Source organism: Rana temporaria, chromosome 5 (genome assembly GCF_905171775.1).
Source record: "Rana temporaria chromosome 5, aRanTem1.1, whole genome shotgun sequence".
Taxonomy (NCBI): Eukaryota; Metazoa; Chordata; class Amphibia; order Anura; family Ranidae; genus Rana; species Rana temporaria.
Genome location: NC_053493.1, coordinates 177,433,322 through 177,460,476, shown reverse-complemented (window position 1 = coordinate 177,460,476; position 27,155 = coordinate 177,433,322). Strand labels below are relative to the sequence as shown.

Below are 27,155 nucleotides of genomic sequence, written 5' to 3'. Positions count from 1 at the left end.
CCGCGGAACCCCCGCTTTAAAGTGGTTGTAAACCCTAACATATACCCAGTGAAGTTTATAGCCTGAAGCCTCATACACACGTTCGGTTTACTCGGCAAGAACCAGCAAAAAAACTGCTGGCAGAGCTTTCTTGCCGAGAATACCGAGCGTGTGTACGAGGCTTTCAAGTTTCTCGTCAAGAAAACTGCCTAAAATCTCGACAAGAAAAATAGAGAACCTGCTCTCTATTTTCTCGTCCTGATTCTCGGCAGTGTTTTCCTGCTGAGAAACCCGAGAGTGTGTATACTTACCTGTCGCTGTGGAAACCCGCGCATGCTCAAAATGACTTTGACGCATGCGCAGTAGCTTCCTAGGCATAGGAAGGGTGCAGCAAGATGGCGGCAACGGCTTTGAATGCGACGAGCGCATGCTCATCGTACGTGATGAGGACGAGGACCTGTAAAGGACGAGGACATGACACCGAGGTGGTAAAGCGGTTGCAGACCAAAGGTTTCAATAAAGAGACATGAAACACATTTGAGATATGCATACTAGAAGGAAGGTCCAACGCGTAAGCCACTGGGTTAATCTTGCGAAGGATACGGAAAGGCCCAATAAACCGAGGTGCAAACTTCAGAAAAGGAACACAAAGTCAGAGGTTGTTAGATTACAGCTAGACCCTGTCCCCAACCTGGTAGGAGAGCGCAGGCAGGCGTCTGCGGTCAGCCTGGAGTCTGTACCTATTATTAGCATGTCGCAAAGCCTCCTGGACTAGTGCCTAAGTGGAACAAAGACCATGGAGATGCTCTTCTAACGCAGGAATGCTCTGCGGAACAAACAAGTCAGGCAACATGGAAGGTTGGAAACCATATTTCGCCATAAACTGGGACAATCGGGAAGCAGAGTTCAAGGCACTATTGTGAGCAAACTCCGCCCACAGTAAGAGGTCTGACCAGTTGTTATGGTCAGAAATATAGCAATGTAGAAATTGCTCCAAGGACTGATTGGCTCGTTCTGCGGCCCCATTAGACTGCGGGTGATACGCAGAGGAGAAAGCAAGCTGAATTCCCAACTGTGCACAAAAGGTCCGCCAGAACCAAGACACAAACTGATTACCCCTGTCTGAGACAATCACCTTGGGTAGAAATTATAAAATGGATTCACTTGTGACAAATCAAACCAATAATGGATTAACCGATTCGTCAATAGGAAGGGCTATGTCCCTATTAGCAGTATTAACACAAGGTTAGTTCCAGGATTGCAATCAAGAGGAGAGTCAACAACGGTATTTGATCAATTATATGGTTATCTTTATTGATGAATGAAAAAACAAGTGTAGATGAATCCCACTGGAGCAGCACATTCCTCCAGGATATCAACTTACAAATACAAAACATATATTGTAGAAAAAGAACAACGTTCTATCATTAAAAGTAGACGCTACCTTGTCGGACTACGTCAGCTGTTCTACGATAAGGGGAACAAGGCCCACTCCCTTCTGGCTCGGAAGCTGCGGGACAGCACCCAAGCCTCGACACCTCATCAAATTAAATCTAACTCGGGTCCACTACTTACACACCCAAGGGACATAGTCCACTCGTTCACAGAGTTTTACACGCAGCTCTATAATAACCCCCGACATCCCAAGCAGCCCTCTCTCCCCTGAAGTAGCTCAATGCATGGCCCAGTATCTTGAGAATAGTGGGATCTCCCGGGTGAGGCCTGAGGATCTATCCTCTCAACGCCCCAATCACAGAAGAACAACTAGAGTCCACCATTAAATCCCTGCCCCCTAGCAAGGCCCCGGGACCGGATGGCTTCCCTTACGAATATTATACGACATTTCACCGTATCCTGCTCCCCTATATGTGCAAACTATTTAATGCATTTCCCCGTGACACCTCCGTCTCAATGGATATGCAGCGGTCCTTTATCACAGTGATACCCAAGCCAGAAATAGACCCCTTACTCTGTGCCAACTACAGGCCTATCGCCCTCCTAAACTCAGACCTCAAAATCTTCACTAAATTACTTTCTGTTCGCCTGAACGCAGTCCTCCCTTCCCTTATCCATAAAGATTAAGTGGGCTTTGTCCCCCTCCACCAAGTGGGGGACAATACCAGAAAAATAGTTGACCTGGTCAAGGTGGCAAACAGGGAGGGCCTGCAGTCCCTCCTCATTAGCCTGGACGCAGAAAAGGCCTTTGATCAGCTGTGGTGGCCCTTCTTGTTTGCTACGCTACAACACGTGGGATTCCGGAGACCCTTCCTGCAAGCGATTCGGCACCTATATGCAAACCCATCCTCCCAAGTTAAGACTCCCTTTGCTCTTTCCTCCTTGTTTCCGGTGACAAATGGCACCAGGCAGGGCTGCCCGCTTTCTCCCCTACTATTTGCACTATGCATAGAACCCCTGGTCGCCACTATTCGAGGGAACACCAACATTAAGGGCATTATGGTCAGGGACCAGGAGTTCAAAATCTCACTGTTCGCGGACGATGCAATTCTAACCCTGACCCAGCCTAGAACATCCCTTCCAAACCTCCACGCGGAGCTCGATCGATACGGCGCCCTCTCGGGATACAAAATTAATGCATCCAAATCAGAAGCGCTCTCACTTAATATGTCGGTGAGCGAGGCAATCCATCTGCAGGCGTACTTCCCATACACGTGGAAGACTACCGCTTTGAAGTACTTGGGAATATATATTACTCCCAGCTTCGGCACACTCCATTAGAAAAATTTTCCCACCCTCTTCCGCTCTATCAGAGCCCTTCTCTTACAATGGAAAAAACATCATATATCCCTCCTGGGGAGAGTGGCATCCGTGAAAATGACTGTCCTCCCGAAGGTCCTATACTTGTTCCAAACACTACTCATCCCAGTCCCGTACGCCCACCTAAGAAAACTCCAGACGGACCTGTTGCAGTTCACCTGGAACTACAATCGTAATAGGATACCGCGTTCGGTGCTATTGGCGGTGCAATCGGATGGAGGTCTGGCATTTCTGGACCTCGTTAGATACTACCAGGCAGCCCAGTTACGGGCCATAGCGTCCTGGTTCACATTGCATTCATATAACAAGTGGACGAAAATTAAGAAATTATGGCTGGCCCCGATCCACCCTAACAACTTACTGTGGAGTGCGAACGCGGAGGTAGACCCTGAACGTATGCTCGGCCCAATGGCGGTGCTCCGACGGGTGTGGCGTAAGCTAATGCCCCATCATAAGCTGACCTCTGACAGCTCGCTCCTGACCTCCTTTGCCTGTAACCCTAAGGTGCCAGACAGCCTCACCCACCGCATGTCACATCCGTGGACACCGAGGAACCTTTTCCACTTTGGCAATCTGGTGGATCCCCCGTAAATTACGCCCTTTTACCAAACTACAGACCCAATACGATCTCCCAGGCCGGGAATTCATACGCCATTATACCTTAACAATAGCACCAAAATTACAGTTTTCTCCCCCGACCCCATTTGAATGCTTGATTCTAGTGATTTATACTATACTAAACCCCTGGCCCATGGAGGTGAAAGGCAAACGTGCATAACAATGGCATGAGATCTGGGTACAGGCGGCAAAGAGTTCGATTTGCACGCTATATAAAGAAAACACCTACAAAATCCTATGTTTCTGGTACATGACCCCAGACGTCCTCCACGCCATTTATCCCTCTAGCTCGAACTGCTGCTGGCGCTGCCTGGGGGCGAGGGGCACCCTCTTCCATATTTACTGGAGCTGCCTGCTGATTGTCTATTTTTGGGACTCGGTCCGACAGTTGCTGGAGCGACTCCTAGACATGCCGACCCCCCCCCCCACCCCAAAATATTTTATCCTTGGCCTCCCACCGATACGGCTCCCGTCCCTATATAAGAAACTGGCCCGGCACATCCTCACGGCAGCTCGGTGCCTGGTGGCATTGCATTGGAAACGCCGATCCCCCCTCCCCCTGAGGCTCTATATGCCAGGATCAAAGATGTGGAGACTATGGAGAAAATGACCGCCAAAATGCGGGATCGGTTTGAGGCTCATGATGCGGTCTGGGAGCTGTGGCACCACCGGGAGGACCCACCCTGAGAAGGTACGTGGACCGACTTGATGACACTTTTTCTCTGCTCTACTCTCTTTCCTTTCCTCTCTCTTCCTTCCTTCTTACCCCTGGAGACCCCTAGTGTCTCTGGCCACTACAATACTTAGAAACTAAGACTGTTGTTCAAGTTAGCCACAGTAAGCAAATGACCCGTGAGGATGAAGGCCAGCTTGCACTCCGCCACGTCGGCACCAGTGTCTTCAATAAGCAAGCTGGCATAGTGATATATATTACGCACAGATATTGTACACTCCCCACTCTATGGTTAATGTACTTTTTCCTGTTTTGTCTATGCTAGCCTACTGTACCGAACGGCTGTAAGTTTTGTAAACTTGAACCGTTGACCAATAAAATTGTTATTGATAAAAGTAGACGCTAGACAAGAAACCTCCCCTGCTAATCCTGAGTGAAAAATACGCTTCTACAGAATCAAAAACTAGGATCTAAAGTGTGATTGATGAAAAGTGGTTCTTCCACTTCGTAGCAGGAAGTCTTGAATGTCCAAAGATCAGTTGTATAGACAGTACCCTAGCCAGGGTTTGTGTAGTAATTATGAAAGGAAAGACAGAGACCTGCTTCCCACTGCTGTCCATGTCGAAAGTTGTATGTTGGCAAGACAAAACGCCAGTTACGCGTAAGATTTGCTGAACATCTAAAAAGCATTCGACTCAAAGAGGACACCCCAATTGCCCAACATTTCCTTGAGTTCCATCAGAGCAATACATGTGGACTCAAAGTAAAGGGCTTCTTGGCCATCAATCTTTCTGACCGCAGGGGCGATTTTGACACTGCCACTCGGGAAAGAAAAATTATGGATTTTTAGGCTCCAGACCCTTCAGCCGAAGGGCCTCAGCACAGAGTTAAGCCTGAAAATCTTTTTGGAACCCTAATTAGAAATCCCTCTTTTGAAACTAGGATAATGTACTCTGTGTAACATGGAGTACATGTACCCCTTGTGAGAGTGTATACTTCATGCAATCAATAACTGATATTGTTGACTCTCCCCTTGATTGCAATACTGGGACTAAACTTGTCCCAATCCCCTTTCCCCGTTCAATCACATTGGGTAGCCCATGTAAGCAAAAGATCTCCCGAGCAAAAAAAAAAGCCAGTTACTTAGTGGGCAACTTCTTAAGTGGAATACAATGAGACATTTTCGAGAAACGGTCAACCACCATAAGGATAACTGCATTGCCCTGGGAGTTGGGTAACTCCACAATGAAATCCATAGACAGGTGGGTCCAGGACCTCTCTCCATTGGGTATGGGTTGTAGGTGGACAATTGGAAGGTGTCGTGAAGTCTTACTCTGAGCACACATAGAACATGCAGCTAGGAAGGTGGTTACATCAGCACATAGACTAGGCCACCAGAATTGTTGGGAAATGGCCCAAAAGAGTTGATTCTTTCCAGGGTGGCCAGCAGCCTTGGGATAATGGTAAGTCTGAAGCACGGCAGTACGGAGACCCTCTGGGACAAAGCAGCGATCACACGGTTTCTCAGGAGGAGCATCAACCTAAGCAGCAAGAATTTTGTCACCCAAGTGAGAAGTGAGACTGATGCGAACCGTAGCCAGAATACGATCAGGATGAATCACAGGAACTGGAACCAACTCCATCTTGGAAGTGGAGGAAAATTGTCATGACAAAGCGTCAGCCCTTACATTCTTAGTACCAGGTAAGAATAAGACAATGTAATTAAAATTTGACAAGAAAAGAGCCCATCTGGGAGAGAGGCGTTTAGTCTCAGACAAGAATGTGAGATTCTTATGGTCAGTAAGAATGAGAACCGGCACAGTGGTACCATCAAGGAGATAGCGATCATTTTAGCCCTGAAATAATGGAGACAACAGCTCTCTGTCACTAATCTCGTAATTGCACTCCGCAGATGATAATTTCTTTGAACAGTAGCCACACGGATGCATAGCGCAGAGCAGAGCTAGGACGTTGAGACAGAAGGGCGCCAACTCCAGTCTCGGAAGCATCAACCTCAAGGATAAAAGGCAATATAGGATCAGGATGTGCCAACACAGGAGCAGAAACAGACTGTCTTGAGGCTCACCAAGGCCTTAATAGACTCTGGAGACCGACTCTGTGGGTTACCGTCCTTTCTGGTCATATCAGTCAGGGGTTTGACCAGAGACGAGTATTTACGAATAAACTTCCGATAATAGTTGGCAGAAGGAAGAAAACGCTACAGAGGATGTAAACCCACAGGTCAGGGCCACTGTAGGACTGCTGAAAGTTTCTCTGGGTCCATCGAAAGACCAGCAGTGGAAAGGACATAATGTCATGATCTGTGTCATGGCTTTGGTCACCTGCTGGTGGCACTGTTTCTCCCAGTAACAGGGGTGCAGTTCTGGTGTCCACCAGCGGGTGTCTCCCATGGGATGACTCCTCTCAATTAAGGTGAACTGCTACAGGTATATAATCCCGCCCTTCACTACAGGTCAGTGCTTCAGTATTTTGCTTGTCAGCCTGTTCCCTGCCTGATCTGATAGCTGTAGCCAACCTGTTCCTGATTTGCTCCCTGCCCTGGACTCTGGTTCTCCCCTTTGTCGCTTATTGACCCCGGCTTGTACTTTTGGACTTTGCTGCTCTCTCCTATCCTGGACCCCCGGCTTGAACCTTGGACTTGCTTGTGTCTCATCCCTGCATTACCTACTAGTTATGCTCTGATTTCTGGTATATATTCATTCACTAGTTCTGGTGGTTTATAGTTTGCTGTGTCATGCTTGCTTGTCTTGGGGGTTTTCTACGATTGTTTTGCACGTGTGCTTAACCTTTAATAAACATATATTTTTCACCATCTTGGTGCCTATTTCCGTTAGTGCAGCACATTGACCTGTTACCCAGTACTCAGATGCCTGCGTAGGCATCCCCTGACATAATACTGAAGCCCTATAAACAGGTCGGCTGCACTTGGGAAATTGGCTTTGGGCATTTGCTATTATAAAATGCATCTGGAAGATATTTTGTACCTGTCACTCCTGGCAACAGATGACAGAGATTTCTGCTATCAGGAATTAAGTGAATACACTAGAGAGGAGTTATTGGAATGTATCCGTATGGCTCATGTTTTTGTTGATCAGGGCAGTTTTTTGTTTGATGATGTGCAGCCATTGATTTGGATCTGCACAGAGTTGGCTCAGTCTGATGTTGCTACTGGGCGTGATGATTACACACCTCCTTTTAGTGCAGCTCAGGTAGAGTCTTTGGTGTGGCTGTTGGAAGATGATTCAGCCTTTTTTCATGAGCAGTACTCAGCTTGTCCTCAACAGGTGCTTGCAGCATGCATTAATTCTGTGCAGTCTCTGGTCAGACAAGCTGTGTGCAAACCTGATTTTGTGCAACCATTATTACAAGCTTGGTCTAGTTTGTTGTACTCAGCCCCTGTCAGCTCCCAACCATCCATTTCTAGTTACCAACCTGCTGGGATGTCTTTTTCTTTACCCCCAATTCCCACTTTTGCTGAACAATACACCCTGCTAACAACAAAGTACCAGTCCTCTGTTTCCTCCTGCTGCACTTACCCTGCCTTTTACCCTTTTGCTGCTTCTCAACTGCCTCCGTTTGTTCCACCAAAATCCTCTTCAAGGTTGGGACCCTCTGTTTCACCACCCCTCCACTCTTCACCCCTACCAGCTGTATCCATTACCTCCAACCCTATACCCATATACAAATCCTCAGTGGTGAAACCAAAGAAGAAGAAAAAGTTTTTTCCAACCCACTCGATCCTGCCACTAACCCAATCTGCATCCACTTCAGCCAACCTGCTTCAGCCTGTTCCAGTGCCAGCCGCTCAGCTTGTTGTACCTGCTGCCCAGTTTAAAGTTCCAGTACCTGCTATCCAGTCCGATGCACCTGCTGTTCTTCCTGTTGTGCCAGCACCTGCTGTTCTGTCTGATGTGCCAGTGCTTGTGCCCGTTGCCCAGTCTACAGTTCCAGTACCTTCTGTCCAGTTTAAAGTTCCAGTGCCTGCTATCCAGTCCGAAGCACCTGCTGTTCTGTCTGATGTGCCAGTGTCTGTGCCCGTTGCCCAGTCTACAGTTCCAGTACCTGCTGCCCAGTTTAAAGTTCCAGTACCTGCTATCCAGTCCGATGCACCTGTTGTGCCAGCACCTGCTGTTCTGTCTGATGTGCCAGTGTCTGTGCCCGTTGTCCAGTCCAGAGTTCCAGTACCTTCTGTCCAGTTTAAAGTTCCAGTGCCTGCTATCCAGTCCGAAGCACCTGCTGTTCTGTTTGATGTGCCAGTGCCTGTGCCCGTTGCCCAGTCTACAGTTCCAGTACCTTCTGCCCAGTTTAAAGTTCCAGTACCTGCTATCCAGTCCGATGCACCTGCTGTTCTGTTTGATGTGCCAGTGTCTGTGCCCGTTGCTCAGTCTAAAGTTGCTGCCCAGCCTGATCTGCCACCGTCTGCTGTCCAGCCTGATCTGCCACCGTCTGCTGTCCAGCCTGATCTGCCACCGTCTGCTGTCCAGCCTGATCTGCCACCGTCTGCTGTCCAGCCTGATCTGCCACCGTCTGCTGTCCAGCCTGATCTGCCACCGTCTGCTGTCCAGCCTGATTTGCCACCGTCTGCTGTCCAGCCTGATTTGCCACCGTCTGCTGTCCAGCCTGATTTGCCACCGTCTGCTGTCCAGCCTGATTTGCCACCGTCTGCTGTCCAGCCTGATTTGCCACCGTCTGCTGTCCAGCCTGATTTGCCACCGTCTGCTGTCCAGCCTGATTTGCCACCGTCTGCTGTCCAGCCTGATTTGCCACCGTCTGCTGTCCAGCCTGATTTGCCACCGTCTGCTGTCCAGCCTGATTTGCCACCGTCTGCTGTCCAGCCTGATTTGCCACCGTCTGCTGTCCAGCCTGATTTGCCACCGTCTGCTGTCCAGCCTGATCTGCCATCGTCTGCTGCCCAGCCTGGCGGCCCGGTTCCTGCCTTTCGGCCTGATGTGTCACCTTCCCAGCCTGATGTCTCGGAGCTCGCTACCCAGCCTTATGATCCGGTGCCCTCCGCCCAGCCTGATGTCTTGGTACCTGTTAAACCAGTTCCGGATGCTCAGCTTGCCGCTGATTCTTCCCTGTCCTATCATCAGTCTGATTATGATGCTCTCGTGTTGTCGGCCCCCGAGAGGTTTATACATGTTGCCCTGCCTGTTTTCACCGCTAGATCCAAACTTCCAAACCCTGGTGGTGGTAGGATGCATGCTCTGTTTTCGGACTCGGGGGGCTTGTCTCCCAATGGGTTAAGAGACTTTGACCGGAAGACTTTTTGGGACCTTTCCGCATCTACATGCACTACCAGGGCAAGGGCAGAATGGAGTGTCCAGAGGCCACTCCTTGGGGGGGGGGAACTGTCATGATCTGTGTCATGGCTTTGGTCACCTGCTGGTGGCACTGTTTCTCCCAGTAACGGGTGCAGTTCTGGTGTCCACCAGCGGGTGTCTCCCATGGGATGACTCCTCTCAATTAAGGTGAACTGCTACAGGTATATAATCCCGCCCTTCACTACAGGTCAGTGCTTCAGTATTTTGCTTGTCAGCCTGTTCCCTGCCTGATCTGATAGCTGTAGCCAACCTGTTCCTGATTTGCTCCCTGCCCTGGACTCTGGTTCTCCCCTTTGTCGCTTATTGACCCCGGTTTGTACTTTTGGACTTTGCTGCTCTCTCCTATCCTGGACCCCCGGCTTGAACCTTGGACTTGCTTGTGTCTCATCCCTGCATTACCTACTAGTTATGCTCTGATTTCTGGTATATATTCATTCACTAGTTCTGGTGGTTTATAGTTTGCTGTGTCATGCTTGCTTGTCTTGGGGGTTTTCTATGATTGTTTTGCACGTGTGCTTAACCTTTAATAAACATATATTTTACACTATCTTGGTGCCTATTTCCGTTAGTGCAGCCCATTGACCTGTTACCCAGTACTCAGATGCCTGCGTAGGCATCCCCTGACACATAACCCAGGAATTAAACCTGTTCACGATGGAATTCGCACTTTTCCAATATACAATATAGATTGTTCTCTCTTTGTGTGGCTCTCCAAGGACTGGAAAAATGAGGATATCGTCAAGATAAACCACCACACATAACTGCAACAAATCTCAGAGAACCTCGTTAATAAACTAATGGAAAACGGCTGGAGTGTTACAGAGGCCAAAAGGCATTACAAGGTACTTATAATGACCTGGTATGGTATTAAACACAGTTTTTCACTCGTCGCCCTCCTTAATCCTCACATGATTGTATGCCCCTCTCAAAGTTTTGTGAAAATCATCGCTCCCTTGAGGCTGTCAAATAACTCCATAATCAATGGAATCGGGTAGGCATTCTTAATCGTGAAACAATTGAGACCCCTATAATGAATACAAGGTCTCAGTTCACCACTCTTCTTCTTTACAAAGAAAAAACCAGCAGGAGACAAGGGTTTGCTGACGAAACCTCAAGAAAGTGCATCTGCAACCTACCCCTCCATGGCCTTATCCTCCAAGACTGACAAAGGGTAAACCCGGCAACGAGGGGGTATGGCACCAGGTTGAAGGTCAATTGCGCAATCATATGACCAGTGTGGAGGCAAAGTACCGGCTTGACCTTTGTCAAAGACATCGCTAAAATCACAGTACTCCTCGGTGCCAAGGGGCACAGGACCTTGGCTACTTTCTGGAAGCATCTCTTACTGCATTGTGGTGACCAGGAGAGAACCTTAGCACGGAGCCAATCAAAAGAAGGGTTGTGCCTCTGTAACCAAGGATAACCAATAACCAGTGGAAACTTAGGTGAGCAAATAACTTAGAATTGGATTATCTCATGGTGAAGAGCCCCTGCGGCCATGGACAACGGAATAGTCTCATGAGTCACATGGGCAGGCTGTAGAGGTCTTCCATCAAGAGCCTCAATGGCAAGTGGAGTGTCACGCAGCTGCAGCGGAATCTAGTGCTTCGATACAAAGGCAGCATCAATGAACAGGCCTGCAGCCCCAGAGTCGATTAGAGCCTGTATCTCGACGGATGACTCAGCCCAAGAAAGGTTAACCAAAACCAGGGGCTTATCCTTCTGCATAACTGGAGACTAAACAATGCCACCTAAGGTCTGTCCGTGACAGGACCTCAGGATTCAGGCGTTCCCTGGACAGGTAGGACAAGACTTCAAAAAGTGACCTGCCTGGCCACAATAAAGACACAATCTCTCCCTTCTCTTAAGGGCTCTCTCATCCGCAGAGAGACGTGTGAAGCCCAGATGCATGGGTTCACCTTCACTGAACGACTCGGTACCAGGAGGCATGGGAGGTGAGGGAGGCAAGGGTGACACTGCAAAGCTCAGAGACAAATGTACAGGAGGCTTCCGCAAGTGCTCCTTAAAAGAGTTTTTCTCTGAGTCTGGAGTCAATGAGGATAGCAAATGAGATCAACTTCTACAGCTCGGTGGGTATATCTTTGGCTGCTATCTCATCCTTGATGGTATCCGAGAGACCATGAGAAAAAGCAGCCACAAGGGCCTCATTGTTCCAAGCAACCCCTGCTGCCAGAGTACGGAATTCAATGGCGTAATCAGCAACAGTTCTTGTACTCTGTTTGATGGACATGAGGCACTTGGCAGCAGAAGCAGAGCGTGCAGGAATGTCAAGTACCGTTTTAAAAGAAGCCACAAACTCTGGGTAACTTAAGAAAACAGGTTTTTGCGTCTCCCATAGAGGGTTTGCCCAGGCCAAGGCTCTCTCAGAAAGCAAAGATATCACAAAACCTACTTTGCTTCTGTCTGGGAAACGCCTGGGACAACATCTCAAAATATATCTCAATCTGGTTGAGAAACCCTGGGGAAGCGGAGCGGAACCAGACATACCTCTTATAGAGGAAAAAAAGTACCGCTCCAAGCCCTGCGACCTATGCTGTGCTCCCGCCCTGTAGCACTAACAGGTGCAGACTCTGCGCTGATCCAGGGAAAAAATAAATGATCCTGGACTGCCGCACACTGATAGGTGATTTATTGAAACAAAATAAACAAAGGATACAATCCAAAGCTGTATGACATCCAAAAATTCATGCAACACTGCAATCAATAGTAGGAAGTGGACACAGGGGACAAAAGGCTAACATGTTTCACATCATGGATAGATGCTTACTCATAGCTGGGTTGTGTGAGGATCTAAGAGGATTTAAATAGAAAACTTTGAACGCATCCAAACCAATTAGAGCTGGTCTGCACAGCATTAGAAAATTAGATACCTGATTGAAACTGACACAACCCATGAGCAGAACAGCATCTGCACAATCAAAAACGCACACATGTATGTGACATTCTAACCTAAAACACATTTTATGATATAGACTTCATGGCCCAGATTCAGAAAGAACTTACGCCGACGTATCTATTGATACGCGGCGTAAGTTCAAGAATACGCCATCGTATCTATGCGCTGTATTCAGGTAACAAGATACAAAAAGTGCAGCGCAAAAATTTAATTAATAATAAAAAATATATAAATAAATAAAGTCCATAAGTGAAATAAGTGCAAGAAAAATCCAATATTTCATATACAGGTGTGAATCCAGAAACGAGACTAGAATAAAGATCCTCCACCAGAAAGTATGGATGGTCTCTCACCTCCTTACTTCGACCTCCAAGAGGTCACAAAGCATGGTAAGCAAATGGCAAAGGTCCTGGTATCAAGGGTCAGCAGATGTCTGGTATCTCCGTATCAAAAAACAAACAGCCCAAGGTTTGGCAGCAATAGGACATGTGGAACAGAGAGGAAAGAAATTTAGTGCTCTCTGTAGCAAAACCAGCATTTATTCAGGTATCTCATTGGAAAGAGAAAAGCGTCAAGGGAGACACAAAAGAAAAAACAGAGAAAATTAACAGCAAAATAAACATAAACCATAAATCGTAACTTCACTTTCTTTCGCATGTATTCCCCTTACCGGACGTGCCGCTACACCGCAAATAAAAGGATCATCGATCCCAACATTGTCCCATTAAGTGAGATCAAATTGTCCGAGATGCTCGGACCAATGGTCCATAGCAGGTCAGCAGTAGTTGCGGACCATCCAGCAGCAAGAATGCATTATAACTCCCCGAAGGGAGAGTATTTAAAACTATATAAGTACACTGATGGGTATGTCAGCAGCAACCCTATCATCCGGGATTGAGTAGGCAAAATAAAAGAGCATATATTAGCTGTGCAACACAATAGAATAAAATAATTAACCTTAACATTACCAACTCATAATACACTGAGGGCGGTTCGGGGCACAGCAACAATAGAGTTAGATATCCTAAACTTAGTGGACATAGATGTTCAGACAAGACAAGTCGCTTCTTGGGGCTAGGTCAATCAAAACACAGGGAAGCCTAGCAGAGCAGCGGGAGAAAGGTAAAATACTTCATCCGAAGTAGCAGGGATATAGTTGTCATCAACCAGTTTCTTGTTGGTCGGATGGCGCGGTTGGTTTAAGACGTTTTGGTGGTTCCTTACGCGGGCTTCTTTGATCCCTCGGGCCTTGTTTTACACGATCGGCACATGCAGCAGTCGGTGCTCGCTCGGCGGAGAGAGACTGGAGAAAGGCCCGGGCCTTTTCTGGAGACTGGATCGTCAGTTGTTCCCCATCCGGGGTTTGCAGACGCAGGATGGCCGGGTAGGCCAAAGTAAAGCGGATGCCCCTCTTGTAGAGGTCAGCGCAGATCGGCTGAAAGTCTTTGCGTTTACGTGACACCTCCGCCGAATAATTTGCAAATAGTAGGATTTTTTGGCCCTCAAGTTCCGTCGAACGTGATTTTCGAAAGGCCTGTAAAAGATCAGTACGGTCAGCATAGTTTAAATCTCTAGCCATCACTGGCCTGGGGCGAGTTCGATCCTCTGAGAATGCGCCCATACGGTGCGCTCTCTCCACAATGCACCTGCGGTTAAGGCCCAAAATTTCCAGCAGTGCAGCCGAGCAAATGTCTATTAAGGAACCCTGCTTATGGGTTTCTGGGAGGCCGATTATCTTAAGATTATTCCTTCTGGAGCGATTTTCAAGGTGCTCGATGCGGTCGTGCAAGTGCTGCTGATCCTGCATAAATCGCTCCAGAGCACCATCCATATTGTGTTGGTCGTCTTCCAGTGAGGAGATGCGATTTTCGGCTGTAGATAGCCTCACAGAATGGTCTCCTATCTCCTTGCGGAGTTGTTTGATCCCCTCCGCGACTGCTCTCTCAACCGCTGCAGTAATGGTGGGAGAGAGTAACGCCGCCACGGCCTTAGCGATCCGTTCATGTGTGCTGCTCTGGTCCATCGTAGCCGGGAGTGCCGTGTCCATGGCTTCAAGCTGTGGATTAGTGCCCGCAGAACCGCTAGACACACATTGCGGTGGGTTACCTTGGGACGGAGGGATGCCACGTGTGTGTTCCGCAGCGGCCATATTAGACGGGGCCGCGCACTCTGCTGCAATGTCCGTTGCTCCCGAACCCTGAGGCGTTTGGGCTTGGGTCAGGTACCGTTCCATGCACGGTAGTCTGCACAAGGTGTAGGGACACAAAGTGCCGCAATCCGGGACAATGCCGGGGCTTAATATGCCGAATATCTGGGCGGTGTGCACGGAGCCTCCGGAGTTAGCTTCCCCTACATGCGGTGCCGGAACCGGAAGTTCTCGGGTTGTGCCATCTTGACATTTCAGGGCCTCCGAAACTGTGATAGGTAAGTGAGGAGTACAATTACCATTTTACGCCCTTAAAATGCCTGAAGGCGGTGATTGGTTTTCGGGGTCCTGTATGCAGCTAGGCACCCAAAAAGTCTCACATGTGGTATCCCCATACCCAGGAGAAGCAGCAGAATGTATTTTGGGGTGTAATTTCACATATACGCATGCCATGTGTGAGCCATACAGTGCCTTGAAAAAGTATTCATACCCCTTGAAATTATCCACATTTTGTAATGTTGCAACCAAAAACATAAATGTATTTTATTGGGATTTTATGTGATAGACCAACACAAAGTGGTACATACAGTAATTGTGAAGTGAAAGGAAAATGATAAATGGTTTTCAACATTTTGTACAAATACAGTACAATACAGTTAAACCTTGGTTTTAGAGTAACTTGGTTAGTGAGCATTTTGTAAGACAAGCTAAATTTTTAATTACATTTTGACTTGATATATAAGCGATGTCTTGATATACAAGTATCATCATGTCATAACTGAGTATAAAAGAGAAGAGAGGTGCCTCCAAGTGTAGCAATATGGTTCCATTTAATGAAGGTACAACATTTAGCAACTTACATGGTTGATGATTAAAACAGGCACTTCTAAGTATGCAGGCATCCAGGGGAAAAGCTGTCCACATAGACCATCCTCCGCACCACCATCAAAGTCATCCCTTCCACGCTGTGCTCCACGAGCGCTTTCAGGGTAGTGCTTTCAGGGTAGTCTTTCTGGTCACGATTGCAGACGGACAGATTGAGAGCCGGCGGTGTGGAGGATGTTCTATGTGGACAGCTTTACCCCAGATGCCTGCATACTTAAATGTGCCCGTTTTAATCATCAACCATGTGAGTTGCTAAATGTTGCATGCTAAATGTTGCACCTTCAATGTTGAACCAGTTCTTTGAAAACGCACAAGATGCAGCTGCCTCGCTGGACCACAATGAGCAGGACCTCCACCTCCGCGGATGAGAAAATGGAGCAGGATGACCCTACATGGCCATTAAAGTACCGGGAATGGAAGGGCGCTATGTTCCTTATACAGTTTGCTATTTTAAAAAGGAACTATGTAACTTACACACGGCGAGCAACTTTCCAATTTTCCACCAATCGTTGGTTCTATTGCTTACACCAGCCCACGCGGGTGATCCTACCGTGTCGGGTATTTGTGAGCCACTTGAAGCCATGGGTTACATGGCCGTTGTTTCAGTGCCTAGTTGACGTGGAAAGACAGACTAGAACATATGCTTTACAGCCCCTGGGAAGCCTGAGTTATGTGCGGTTGATTCTGGCTGCGTCCCAGGGCTCTCTGTAACAGAGAGCCTTGACGGGGCCTGCAGCTTACACAGAGGGCAAGTTTGTGCAACTGTCATCACTGCTCACCTCCCATTCGGTTGAAACTCAACTCTGTGATGATTGGATGTTTCGATCAAATTTCTACAAGGATACTTCAGGCATTTAACAACATCCATGTCTGTTTGACTCATAGAGATATATGTTTCTTTGAGTCCACATGCTCTGGTAAGCTTGCATCTTTACCAATGGAGAGTTATCACGTTATATACAAGAAGTCACTTTAAGAAGCACTTTATTGTTTGCGTCCAGAGATTCGTGTGACACGTGGTGTATTACATATTTATCTATTTATCACATCCACAGTTTTTATGGACTTATTATTTAAGTTTGAATATATGTAATGGTCTTTCCATAGTGAGAGATCACTTCGGACTATATATTTTGTTTTTGTTCACAGTAAGTGATCACTATTTAAGATGCAAGTATTTATTTACTGTATTGTTTAAGCGCTATACTTACACACCAGATTATTTTTGCTTTGTTTCAATTAGCCGTGTTAGCAGCTATACCATTCATTGGCAGCGCAGTGTTATTTATAGCTATTTTTCCCTGTCATGTATTGACTTGTGTGTAGGCACAACTAACATGGTTGACTACACCTCCAGGGTGGAATATTTCCCCCGAAGAGTGTCCGACCATCCCCCGTGGCTCTCTGGCTGATTACTCAACCTCCCACCTCGCTACCTAAGGCCCCCTGGAAGTTGAACGCCTTCTGGCTTGAACTGTTTATTTCACGGGAACGAATAACAAACCAAATTGATCGTTTTTTTACTTCTCATAGCAGTTATACAAATAATATTCAAAAGTGGCAGAGATTGCACTAGTCAAATGAAACTCCTCGGATCTGCTGGAGCAGGTGGGTGAACAGGTGCGACAGCTGGAACTATCATATATTACAGACCCAACAGACTCCGCAAGGGAGGCATGGATGTCGGCACAGGATCCCCTGAGATCCTTCACTGTGGAGCGAAAGAGGTTTTTCAGTAAGCTTGCTTTTTATGAGGAGGGGGAAAAAACGGGACGCCTACTGGCAAGGATTGCTAGATCTCAACAACAGTCCCTGGCTTTAGGGGCGATTCGTACTTCCAGGGGTAGAGTGGTTAATGAACAGGAGCAGGTCATATCGAGCTGGCATCCTTCTACGCGGACCTCTATGGGGCAAGGGATGACTACTCTGATGCTGATCTTGAAACTTACCTGTTGGAAATCGAACTGCCTTCCTTGCCGACGGGGGCTAAACAAATGTTGGAGGCGCCCCTGACTCTGGAGGAGCTGCAGATGGCAGCATGCTCCTTCCCTACTTGCAAGGAACCTGGGGAGGTCTCCCACCCTCAATAGCCAGAGCAAATGTGATCTTGTTGCTCAAGCCTGGGAAAGATCCGGTTGACCCAGGTTCCTATAGACCTATCTCTCTTCTCCAAAGTGATGTTAAAATACTGGCTAAAGATGGTGGTTTTTACATCATGGTTTCCCGGAGTTCACAGCTGGCCGTACCTGAATATAGTATTGGCAACTGCCCTGTTGTAAAATGGTGGCGTTGCGTCATGGACTCCTGGACCTCAGATCTGGGCGTTCCCAAAGATTGTGTAGGATACACATAATGGTAAGTCAGCACGCCGTACGTGCCCCTGCACGTTGTCATCTGTGACAAAAAGGCGTAGGGAGGAGCCGCGTGCTGACGTCACCGCAAACAAATGCAAATTCCGGAAGGAACGGGCGGACATCGAGAGCTGACCGGCTCGAATACACATGATATGTCGTTTTAATTCTACCATAATGTGAGTGTACATCTTTGATTTCAATTAATACATTTTATGCAGTATCACGCTATGGTAGCTGTTACGTACCTGAGATGTGAGCCTGACGTGCAGAGGAAGGCCTCTCGTACAACTCCGGCTCGTGGACTACTGGCAGTGATACAGCAGCCACAGGAGCACGGCGGGGTATGAGAGCCTGTAAACAGTTCAATAGTCCCTGTAGTAGCGGTGATCCGCAGGCAGATAGTAGATGAGCTGACACGATGCTTGACTGGTGGCAGGCTGGGATGAACCACGGAGCAGTACCAGATGCAGGCTTGCAGGGCTGGGAGCTGTAGCAGACTGGATGAGCGAGATGCAGGGTCAGACAGGCCGGGTCGGAAATAATCAGGCAGATCAGGCATAGACGTTAGGCAGGAGAGAGGTCAGGTCACAAGCCGAGTAGTACCGGAAGATCATCAGACAGAATCAGCAGGCAGGATCAGAGTCTAAGGCCTCGTACAGACGACCGAACATGTCTGCTGAAACTGGTCCGCTAACCAGTTTCAGCAGACATGTTCGGTCGTGTGTACGGCCGACCGGACAGGTTTCCAGCGGACATTTGTCCACCCGACCGTTTTCTAGCGCACACATGTTTCTTAGCATGCTAAGAAACATGTCCGCTGGAATCCTGTCCGTCGGACATGTTCGGTCGTCTGTACAGACTCACCGTACATGTCCGAGCGGCCGCCATCCCTCGCATGCGTCAAATAACTTTGACGCATGCGTGGAAGCATTGACCTTCCAGCGTCGCGCACGTCGCCGCGTGATCGTCGCGGCGATGGCGCAGACACGTCACCGCGCTGTCTGTCTGCGCGGATTTCTATCTGATGGTGTGTACAACCATCAGACAGAAATCTCCGAGGGGACATGTCCGCTGAAAATGGTCCGGCGGACTGTTTTCAGCGGACTGTCCCCTCGTCTGTACAAGGCCTAAGGGAAGCCGGGTCCAGAACAGGCAGCAGACATTCACAGGTAACAAGCTGGATCAGAGTCAGAGGTCACACAGGAAATGACACAGAAGCTGCAGACCAAACAGCAAGGAACCTCTGTAAAAGCTTTGCTTAAATAGCCTGCCTGACTTCATTATTAGTGACAGGTGTGTGTCTTAAAGTGCTAGTACGCATACGTGCATGCCGGGCCCTTGCATGGAAAGCCTGTCTTCCCTGACAGTAGCTCTTTTCACTTACATGGGGAAATAACAATCATTGAACATACCGACGAGAACTAGCGCAAGGGACTCAGGAGCGCCTGCCGTGTGCTACAGAGACCCAGAGCTGGGGTATTGGCCATAAGCGGAAACGATATCCCTAAAAAGAGATCAAATCAGCTGGTAAGCTGCATTGATATAAATGAATCACACATCACTTTATTCATGATTCATATGTTATTTTTATGTATTTAATTTGCAGCGCAGCTCAGTTTGTTTATATATGTCCAGATTAGTGCAATGCTCTGCAGGTGGACCTTAGTGATAGATAGCACAAGCTTTAAAACATGTGTATTATTATAATGCAGACCTGAAAGGTGAGGTGACAGAATGATTAACATGAAGAATGAGAGAACTGTACGTTTTCATGCATACACATGCAATGTCTGTACATTGGAAATTGTCTAAAATCTGTTTAATAAACACCTTTTTGATTTAAAAAAAAATCTTCCTATACAAATTGTAATTGTGTTATAAAATGATAAACGCATTGCATAAATGCTGCACTTGAAAATGTATCAGCCTGTCGCATTATAACCATATTTCAAATTCTTGTTGATGTACTTGGAATTCTAAGAGATACTATTTTCGTTTAAGATAAAGAAAATGCCAATCACAGTCATGGACATCTTGCAGAAAATAAGGCCTCACATATCTGTACCCCAGTGTGATGTATTCGGATACCTCAGCGTGGAATCAGAGCTAGTGATCCTTGTTGTACCAGTTGATGTTCATCCTAAAGCAATACAGGTAGAGACTGCCAATTGTTACCTTTTTGCAGAATTCAGCACTGACCAATTAGAATGCTCCTAAGCGTACTACCTGACAAAGTACATTTTGGGGATTAAGCTGCGGCGGATTTCTAAACCCTGGAACGGTGAGGCGGCAACCCGATGTGTCAGTGCGGGTGATTGGGCTCCAAGTCAGCGGGACTGGGGGGGGGGGGGGGGGGGGGGGGGTGGTGTGTAAGTTCACCTTACAGATTTTTCTGGTGAACTTACCCTTAAAATATATTATTGATTCAATAATTAATTTAAGCTGTCTTAATACATGTGTTATTTATTGATCAGTTTTCACTATTGTACATTTATTATTACTTATTTGTTCTGAGTTAGCGCCACATTTACTTTTTATATAACAAACATGTTATACTTACCTGCTCTGTGTAGTGGTTTTGCACAGGGCAGCCTGAAACCTCCTATCACGGGTCCCTGGCTGGTGCCACTGGCCCCTCCCTCCTGTTCAGTGCCCCCACAGCAAGCAGCTTGCTATAAGTGCACACGAGCAGAGCTGCAGCTCTGTGTATCTATTCAGACACAGAGCTGCAGTTCGGCCCCCATCACCAGACAGAGATGCGGCTCAGGTAAGTATTGGGGGGCTGAGAAGGGCTTCTGCACACAGAAGGCTTTTTTATCTTAATGCATAGAATGCATTAGGTTAAAAAAAAAATGACTTTACAACCACTTTAATTTCCACATACTATATAGTGTAAGATTGGGGTGATCAGACTCCAGCGGTAGGTGCGTTTTTTAGTGAGTACGCCAGTCCAGAAATTAATTTAAGGGCCTGGTAGCCCACTGTTATTTAAAAGCACAAAAAGTTCACAAATACATCAGTAGCCCTCACAGGGGGTTCCACCATTACTGTATCTTGCATACTCAACACTTTAGCCTCCTGGCTTTCATTCTTGCCATACGGCTGCTTCAGGCCTTTAGCCTAGGCCTTAGGTCTGCTCCTCAAAACAAACAGAGTTTCCTAGAGTTAAGCTCTCTCCTAGCTTACTCCTGATCAGTGCCTTGATGCTTAATCACCAATGACATCTGCCTCCTGCAGACATGCATACTCTGGCTGCACCCATGCAGCCTCTGACTCCTCTCAGAGGCATGGGAGTCCACCTGACTCCCAGGAACAGACTTCCTGTCTGTTGGGTGGGGCTCTGAGCCATAGTCAGGTCAGAACTATATAGCCAAACACACAGCTGTGCAATTAGCGTACCTTTCTCTCCAAAATCTGGCATAAACCAGCAATCTTTAAGGCCACAATAGGAATTAGCGTCCTTTACCTGTTCTTCCAGTAGTTTGTGTTTCCTCTTACTACATTAGTAGGTTAACAACAACTTCCTATAATCTAGACTAGATGTCATATTGCACATCCCTTTTTGTTTATACTCTGACCGCAAACTTTTGATGGTCACGAGGGAAAGTACAGATGTCAACTTAGTGGTCCTACACTTTATATTGGCAAGGAAGAATAATGTTTTATGCTGTTTGTGTACTTTACCTGAGATTCTAGTAGTTTGTGTTTCCTCCAACTGCACTAGTAGGTTGGACCCTAGAGAATGATTGTACAGTATAGTCACATTAGACTACATTATTTGATGGTTTAGTAAAGTTTTAATAAATAAATACATTTTTACAAGTTTTTAGTAATAATTTAACAAAGGTGGTTTTCTGTAAAGCGTTGTAGACTTTAGCAGCTTCATAAAACTGAATATTTCCAATCAAAAAATTACCGTAAATGTTCCTTTCCTGATGGACTCCATGGCAACATACGTTTGGGTAGCCCTGCCCTCGCTCCTACCCCATAGGACCCCACTCTCATAAAATTTCAGGCTGAATCAGAGACTGCATTCCATAACTAGCCTACTCATGACACTAGGAGGGAACTCCTACTGCCAGGGAGTCCATCAGGAAAGAAAAATTATGGCAAGTATTTGATAGAAAATGTTCAGTTTTCCTGACAGACTTCATGGAAGCATACATTTGGAAACTAACTAGCCCAAAAAACAAAGGCTGGGATGTTGAAAAAGTAGGGTTTCAAACATAGCACTTAGTCAACAGAAACCCTATGGGTAGATATTAACAGTATAAGAAAGTAAGCTCCACCCCATAATGAGCCAGAACAGCCTTAATAGAAGACATGCCACTGCCCTACAAATATTCCTGGCACCCTCAACAGGGAGCCCACGAAGCATACACACATTCTGGTTGAGTGTGTGGTGGCTGCTTCCATTGGAATCATATGCCTATTGGCTAGGTGGAATGACCCATCCAGTGATGATTTTGGATGATATCTTGGTCCCGCTCGATCTGCTAGAGAAGTGACAAACATGTGCTAAAACTCTGAGCTATAACTTGAGAGCATGCTCGAAGTATCCCAATATCAAATGGCATTGAACCAGTTATCCTTGGTGGTCCTGCATATGGGAGGGACAAATCTTTTGTTCTCATAGGATGCCAAAGCCACCTCAGATTGCTGCCCACTGTGCCCAGTATGGATATAAACACTACCCGTACTAGGCAGAAAGCCAAAAAGGATCCCTCATGGCATGAGGTCCAGGGTCCAGCAAATCTTCTGACTGAGGAAAAGAGAACAATAGAGAGGCTGCCTTCATGACCAAGCTTTTACTCAAAACTGGACTTAAAGATATCCCATCTGGAGCAGCGAACGACCAAAGGGTCCTAAAAGCCCTGATTCTGGACAATCTTCTTGCTGAGGATGCAGCCCTAGAGAGACTGACATCATGGCCCAATCCTTACTTCAACTGGCCTGGAGGGGATCCCACTTTGAGCTGTAAATAACCAAAGGATCCTTCCTAGCCTAAATCTTTTATTTTGGCAAACGAGATAGTCCTTAGAGTCTTACTGTAGTCGTTAGAAGAAATTAGAATAAAGATATGGACTTTGTAGGCACACGCATATATTTGGTAAAAGATTGAAGTTTTTAATTGGATAAAGGTAAAACCATTGTATACAAACACATTAAAAACCATAAAGTTGAGTGACCTCAAGGACTCTCATAACACCCCTAATACATATGTAGCACTACCCCCGAAGGAGCTGCTGGATATTTTCGGGCGGCATGTTACCTTTATTTCCTCGCCATCCAGTGTGATGGATGAGAGTAGAGAAAGTTCAATGTCCATACTTTACACTTCCTTTTTCTAAGAATTATTTGCTGAACTTGGTAAAAGAATAAAAGTAGTTGAAGAGGTGGAAGGGTAACAGGTAAATCGGTTCAGGTGCATTATTTAAATACACTCCTGTTTACTGCGACACAGCTTTTGTCGCCACTCTAGCCAGAGTGGGTATTGCGCACCTGGATAGATTTCTCTCACTAACCTAGCAACCAGAATGTTACACGGAACATGGTACAGTCTCTGCCACAGACCTTCCCACAGATGGAGATACTTATGGTCCAGAATCCTCATAGCACAGTATTCAACACCTGGATCACTCCAGATTAACTTCTTGCAGAACTTGGAACTGACAGTTAATCACCATCAAGCCTTTCAGTAAACGGTGCATCCTTCGATGAAGTTCAAGGCCTCTCTTGAGACACCAGCCTCGTGCTCGGTTCTCTCCAAGATAGGTCCTTCATCAAGCGGCTTCCTCCCTCAGGACGGACAGCACATGATCACCCTTAAGAGCGTAAACCCAATCTGCTTACTGGGCCTACTTAGAATATCACAACCCCAGACCAATATGATCCGAAGCCAGGATTGCAGGAACACGCACCCCCGGCCAGGAGGGCCACACACGGGGTGGTGGGACGACGACCCAGGACCAATGACGTCTGTTCCTTAAGTACCCCTCCGCAGCATGCACAGCTGGACGATCAACCCCCACTGATTGGCTGCCGAGGGAAAATACTCAAATCACCTTGACCTAGCTGCTGTCACCCTTGGCCTGGAGTAGGAACATCACCCCAAACGAACAATAGTGGTCACTCACAGCAAAGCCATAGCTGAAACAGAAGTAAAATTTGCTCAAAATCAGACATGTCTGAGTCAATTAACTCTCATGCCGCGTACACACGTGGGTTATAAAAAATGAAGTTTTTAATGGTCTAGAAAAAACAACGTTTTTTTCAACCCGATCATTAAAACGGCCTTGCCTACACACAATCGTGGAAAAAAAATGCTCTAGCAAAGCGTTGTGACATACGACGGCACTATAAAGGGGAAGTTCCATTCGGATGGCGCCACCCTTGGGGCTGCTTTTGCTGATTTTAAGTTAGTAAAAGACGATTGGCGCTTTTCAGTCTGTTACAGCGTTATGAATGTGCTATCTCCATTACGAACGAGTTTTACCAGAACGAGCGCTCCCGTCTCATAACTTGTTTCTGAGCCAGCACGTTTTTTTCACGTTGTTAAAGCCCACACACGACCATTTTTTACGACGTTAAAAACCACAACGTTAAAAACAACGTGAAAAATTAGAGCATGTTTGAAATTTTTAATGGTCATTTTTTACATCGTGAAAAATGCTCTGGAGCCCACACACGATAGTTTTTAATGACATTAAAAAAAAAAGTCATTTTTTAGAACCCGAAAAACGGTCGTGTGTACGCAGCATCAGACTTTCCCCTAAATTTAAAGCAGCGCCAGCCCAACAGGAGCAGGCCGCTACACATATACCACATGTAAGGAGCGCAAAGATTTGAAGCACATAGAATATTATAATATATCCAATGGTTGTTTGGATACGTGGAGAGGTTGAGTCATATTCGGAGGTTGTTCAGGGAAAAACGCTCTATATGTTGCGCGTGTTGATCCGCTACTTCAGGAGCTTGTTTATATAGTTTAAAATTTTTTTTTTTTAAATAACAAAATATAGAGATTATGAATAAACACGGGTCAAGAAGGTTGTCCCGAAGTTTCAAAATAAAATCATAGGCTCAGTGCAGGCGTGCAATCAAAGCCATGTATAGCCATAAATATCACAACCATGTGATGATGGACACACAATAGTAGATCGCGACTTTATGGCGGAAACATCGGAGGAGTGAGTGAACTGACGTTACTATTTATTGTTGTAACAGTAACCAGCAATGTCCAATGGTTGAAATGAGAATTGACTAAAATAGCCAATCACCTTTATGGACAAAGAGAACATGGTAGAGAACAAACAACCGCAGAGTGTGATCGAGTGGAGGCTACTATACCTCCACTCGATCTCCACTTACCACCTTTAACCACTACTCCCAACTATTATATTATTATCCAATTATAATAACCTCATTGTCGGCCGATTCCATTGCTCTGATACCCAAATATCTCTATGCAGTGTATATATGAATAATTGAAACAGCAAGGTTGCTTCATACACTGTTCGGTTTTATTATCCCAGACAGGGTGTTAAATATGAATATTACACATTTCTCCTTAACATACTTTCAACCAATCATAGTCATTAACTCTTTTTCTTTCTTTTATTTTTTAACTCTTTTTATTGAAAAAGGTACATGACAATGACAGTTATCAAATGCGCTCAACATGCAAACCCTGCTCAGGACAGAAAAAAGACAAAGGAAACATTTTTGCAATGCACATAGATCTCCCAGAGAGCACAGTCATCTTCATATGTTTTCGTTTTGGTTATATACAGTGTATATATATATATATATATATATTATATATATATATATATATATATATATATATATATATTTATATATTATACCCGTATATATTTTTTAGCATAAGTGGAGTTACTCCTCAGTCTGCATGACATCTGGTCCCTTCTGCTGACCTCAAGCCAAACATACTCGCGTATCCACTGGGCAATCAATGCATTTGTAGGGCGACTTGAATCCCAGAAGCAGGAACAACAGTTGTAGCAACCATGCTAGGCACACCTAATGGTAACCGGCTGTTAGCAGGGCATCCGACCTGGTTCAAATGCCCGCCATTGACAAGGGCCTCCGTTTTGCAGTTATACATCTTATACGTTATCCATTTTTTGTGCAATAAAATCACCCCGCTGTTCGCTGGGGACTCGGTGACCACCGGAGTCATCCTGGAAGACTTCTGGACACCAAAGGGCACTCCTAATATCTGCACAGCTGTCCCGCATGAAACCCAGTCGCCAATACCTCCAAAAGGTAGGAAAACTTTATACATGAAGTCCTATGAGTGAGGAGGACAAAAAAGGAAGGCAACCTCTGGCTCGGCCTAAACATTTATAGGAGTAGGGTCCTATGAGGTAGGAGCGCCATGGAGTCTGTCAGGAAAAAAAAATTACATATAAAAGAAAAAAAACAGAATGTCAAATCTGCAATTCTTGGTGTACACCAGTATTATTATATATAAATAACAGTTTTGATATCTACCTTTCCTTTGTTTAGATTGAAGCCTGCAATAAAGAAGCTGAGAAGATAAATTCTCTTATAAACTCAGACAGTCCAACTCTTGCATCCCAGGTGCCATTGTCAGGGCTCATAACATCTGAAGTTTTTATTTCATCAAGTGTAAATTCAGACTGTACAAAAAATATTTCAGATGTGTTATATTTATGTTCATGTCTCTTGCTTAATATTTTATATATGTTCTGCCATCTATGATATGGTTTTATTTCAATCAGTTGTATTGCTTTAAAAAAAATGGTATTACCTGAGATAATCAAGATAATTTTATAAGAAAAATGTAAACTTTTTAAATATTTGTTTTTCTTTTTTGTGTTCCCAAATATATTCAATGACATTTCAGATCACATCTCTATGCATTCTTTAAACTGTATATATTTATTTTGTATAGATAGCTTGCTTAAATATATGTATATTGCAGCTGTACTAGTTTGTCACATTCAGTCGGGTTTGTTTTGTAACACTGAGGATGTTTCAGCATTCATTTGTATCCCCTATTCAGATAAAATGAGTTTCCAGAACATAACACAGCATTTATACCAGGGGTATCAAACTGGCAGTACTCCGGCTGTTGCGAAATTACAACTCCTATGGGGCATTGCAAGGCTGACAGTTACAAGCATGACTCCCACAAGCAGAGGCATGACGGGATCTGTAGTTTTGCAACAGCTGGAGGGCCGCCAGTTTGAGACCCCTGATTTATACCTTTCTGTCTAGGACAGTGAGGTGGACATTTAGGGCAGGAGAACAGAACAAATCATTCACAACTAGAACAACCATCCCTAAACTAGGGTGGGGGCCTTCAAAGACCACTTGTCAAAAAATTACAATATCTTTACCCCTGTGATTTAACAATTTACACTTTTATGAATAAAAAATAGTGCTGTGCTGTAGGGATAGGAAATAATAGTAT

At 45.9% G+C, this 27,155-nt stretch overlaps 1 protein-coding gene and 1 long non-coding RNA gene across 3 annotated transcripts in view; one reads left to right on the top strand and one right to left on the bottom strand.

Moving 5' to 3' along the window:
• Window positions 1-26,589, top strand: part of RECK (reversion inducing cysteine rich protein with kazal motifs) — an 861,635-nt gene extending 835,046 nt beyond the window's left edge. For both annotated transcript variants that reach the window (XM_040353423.1, XM_040353422.1), the window contains 2 exons: window positions 19,694-19,846; window positions 26,225-26,589. In XM_040353423.1, coding sequence (XP_040209357.1) covers window positions 19,694-19,846; window positions 26,225-26,440 — 369 coding nt within the window. In that variant the 3' untranslated portion in view covers window positions 26,441-26,589. The remainder of the gene's footprint in view (window positions 1-19,693; window positions 19,847-26,224) is intronic.
• Window positions 25,915-26,300, bottom strand: LOC120940509. Its single transcript, XR_005749435.1, has 2 exons — window positions 26,210-26,300; window positions 25,915-26,100 (listed from the first exon to the last, which is right to left on the bottom strand). It is a non-coding gene; the product is annotated as an uncharacterized LOC120940509 (long non-coding RNA).
• Window positions 26,590-27,155: the final 566 nt, after the last annotated feature.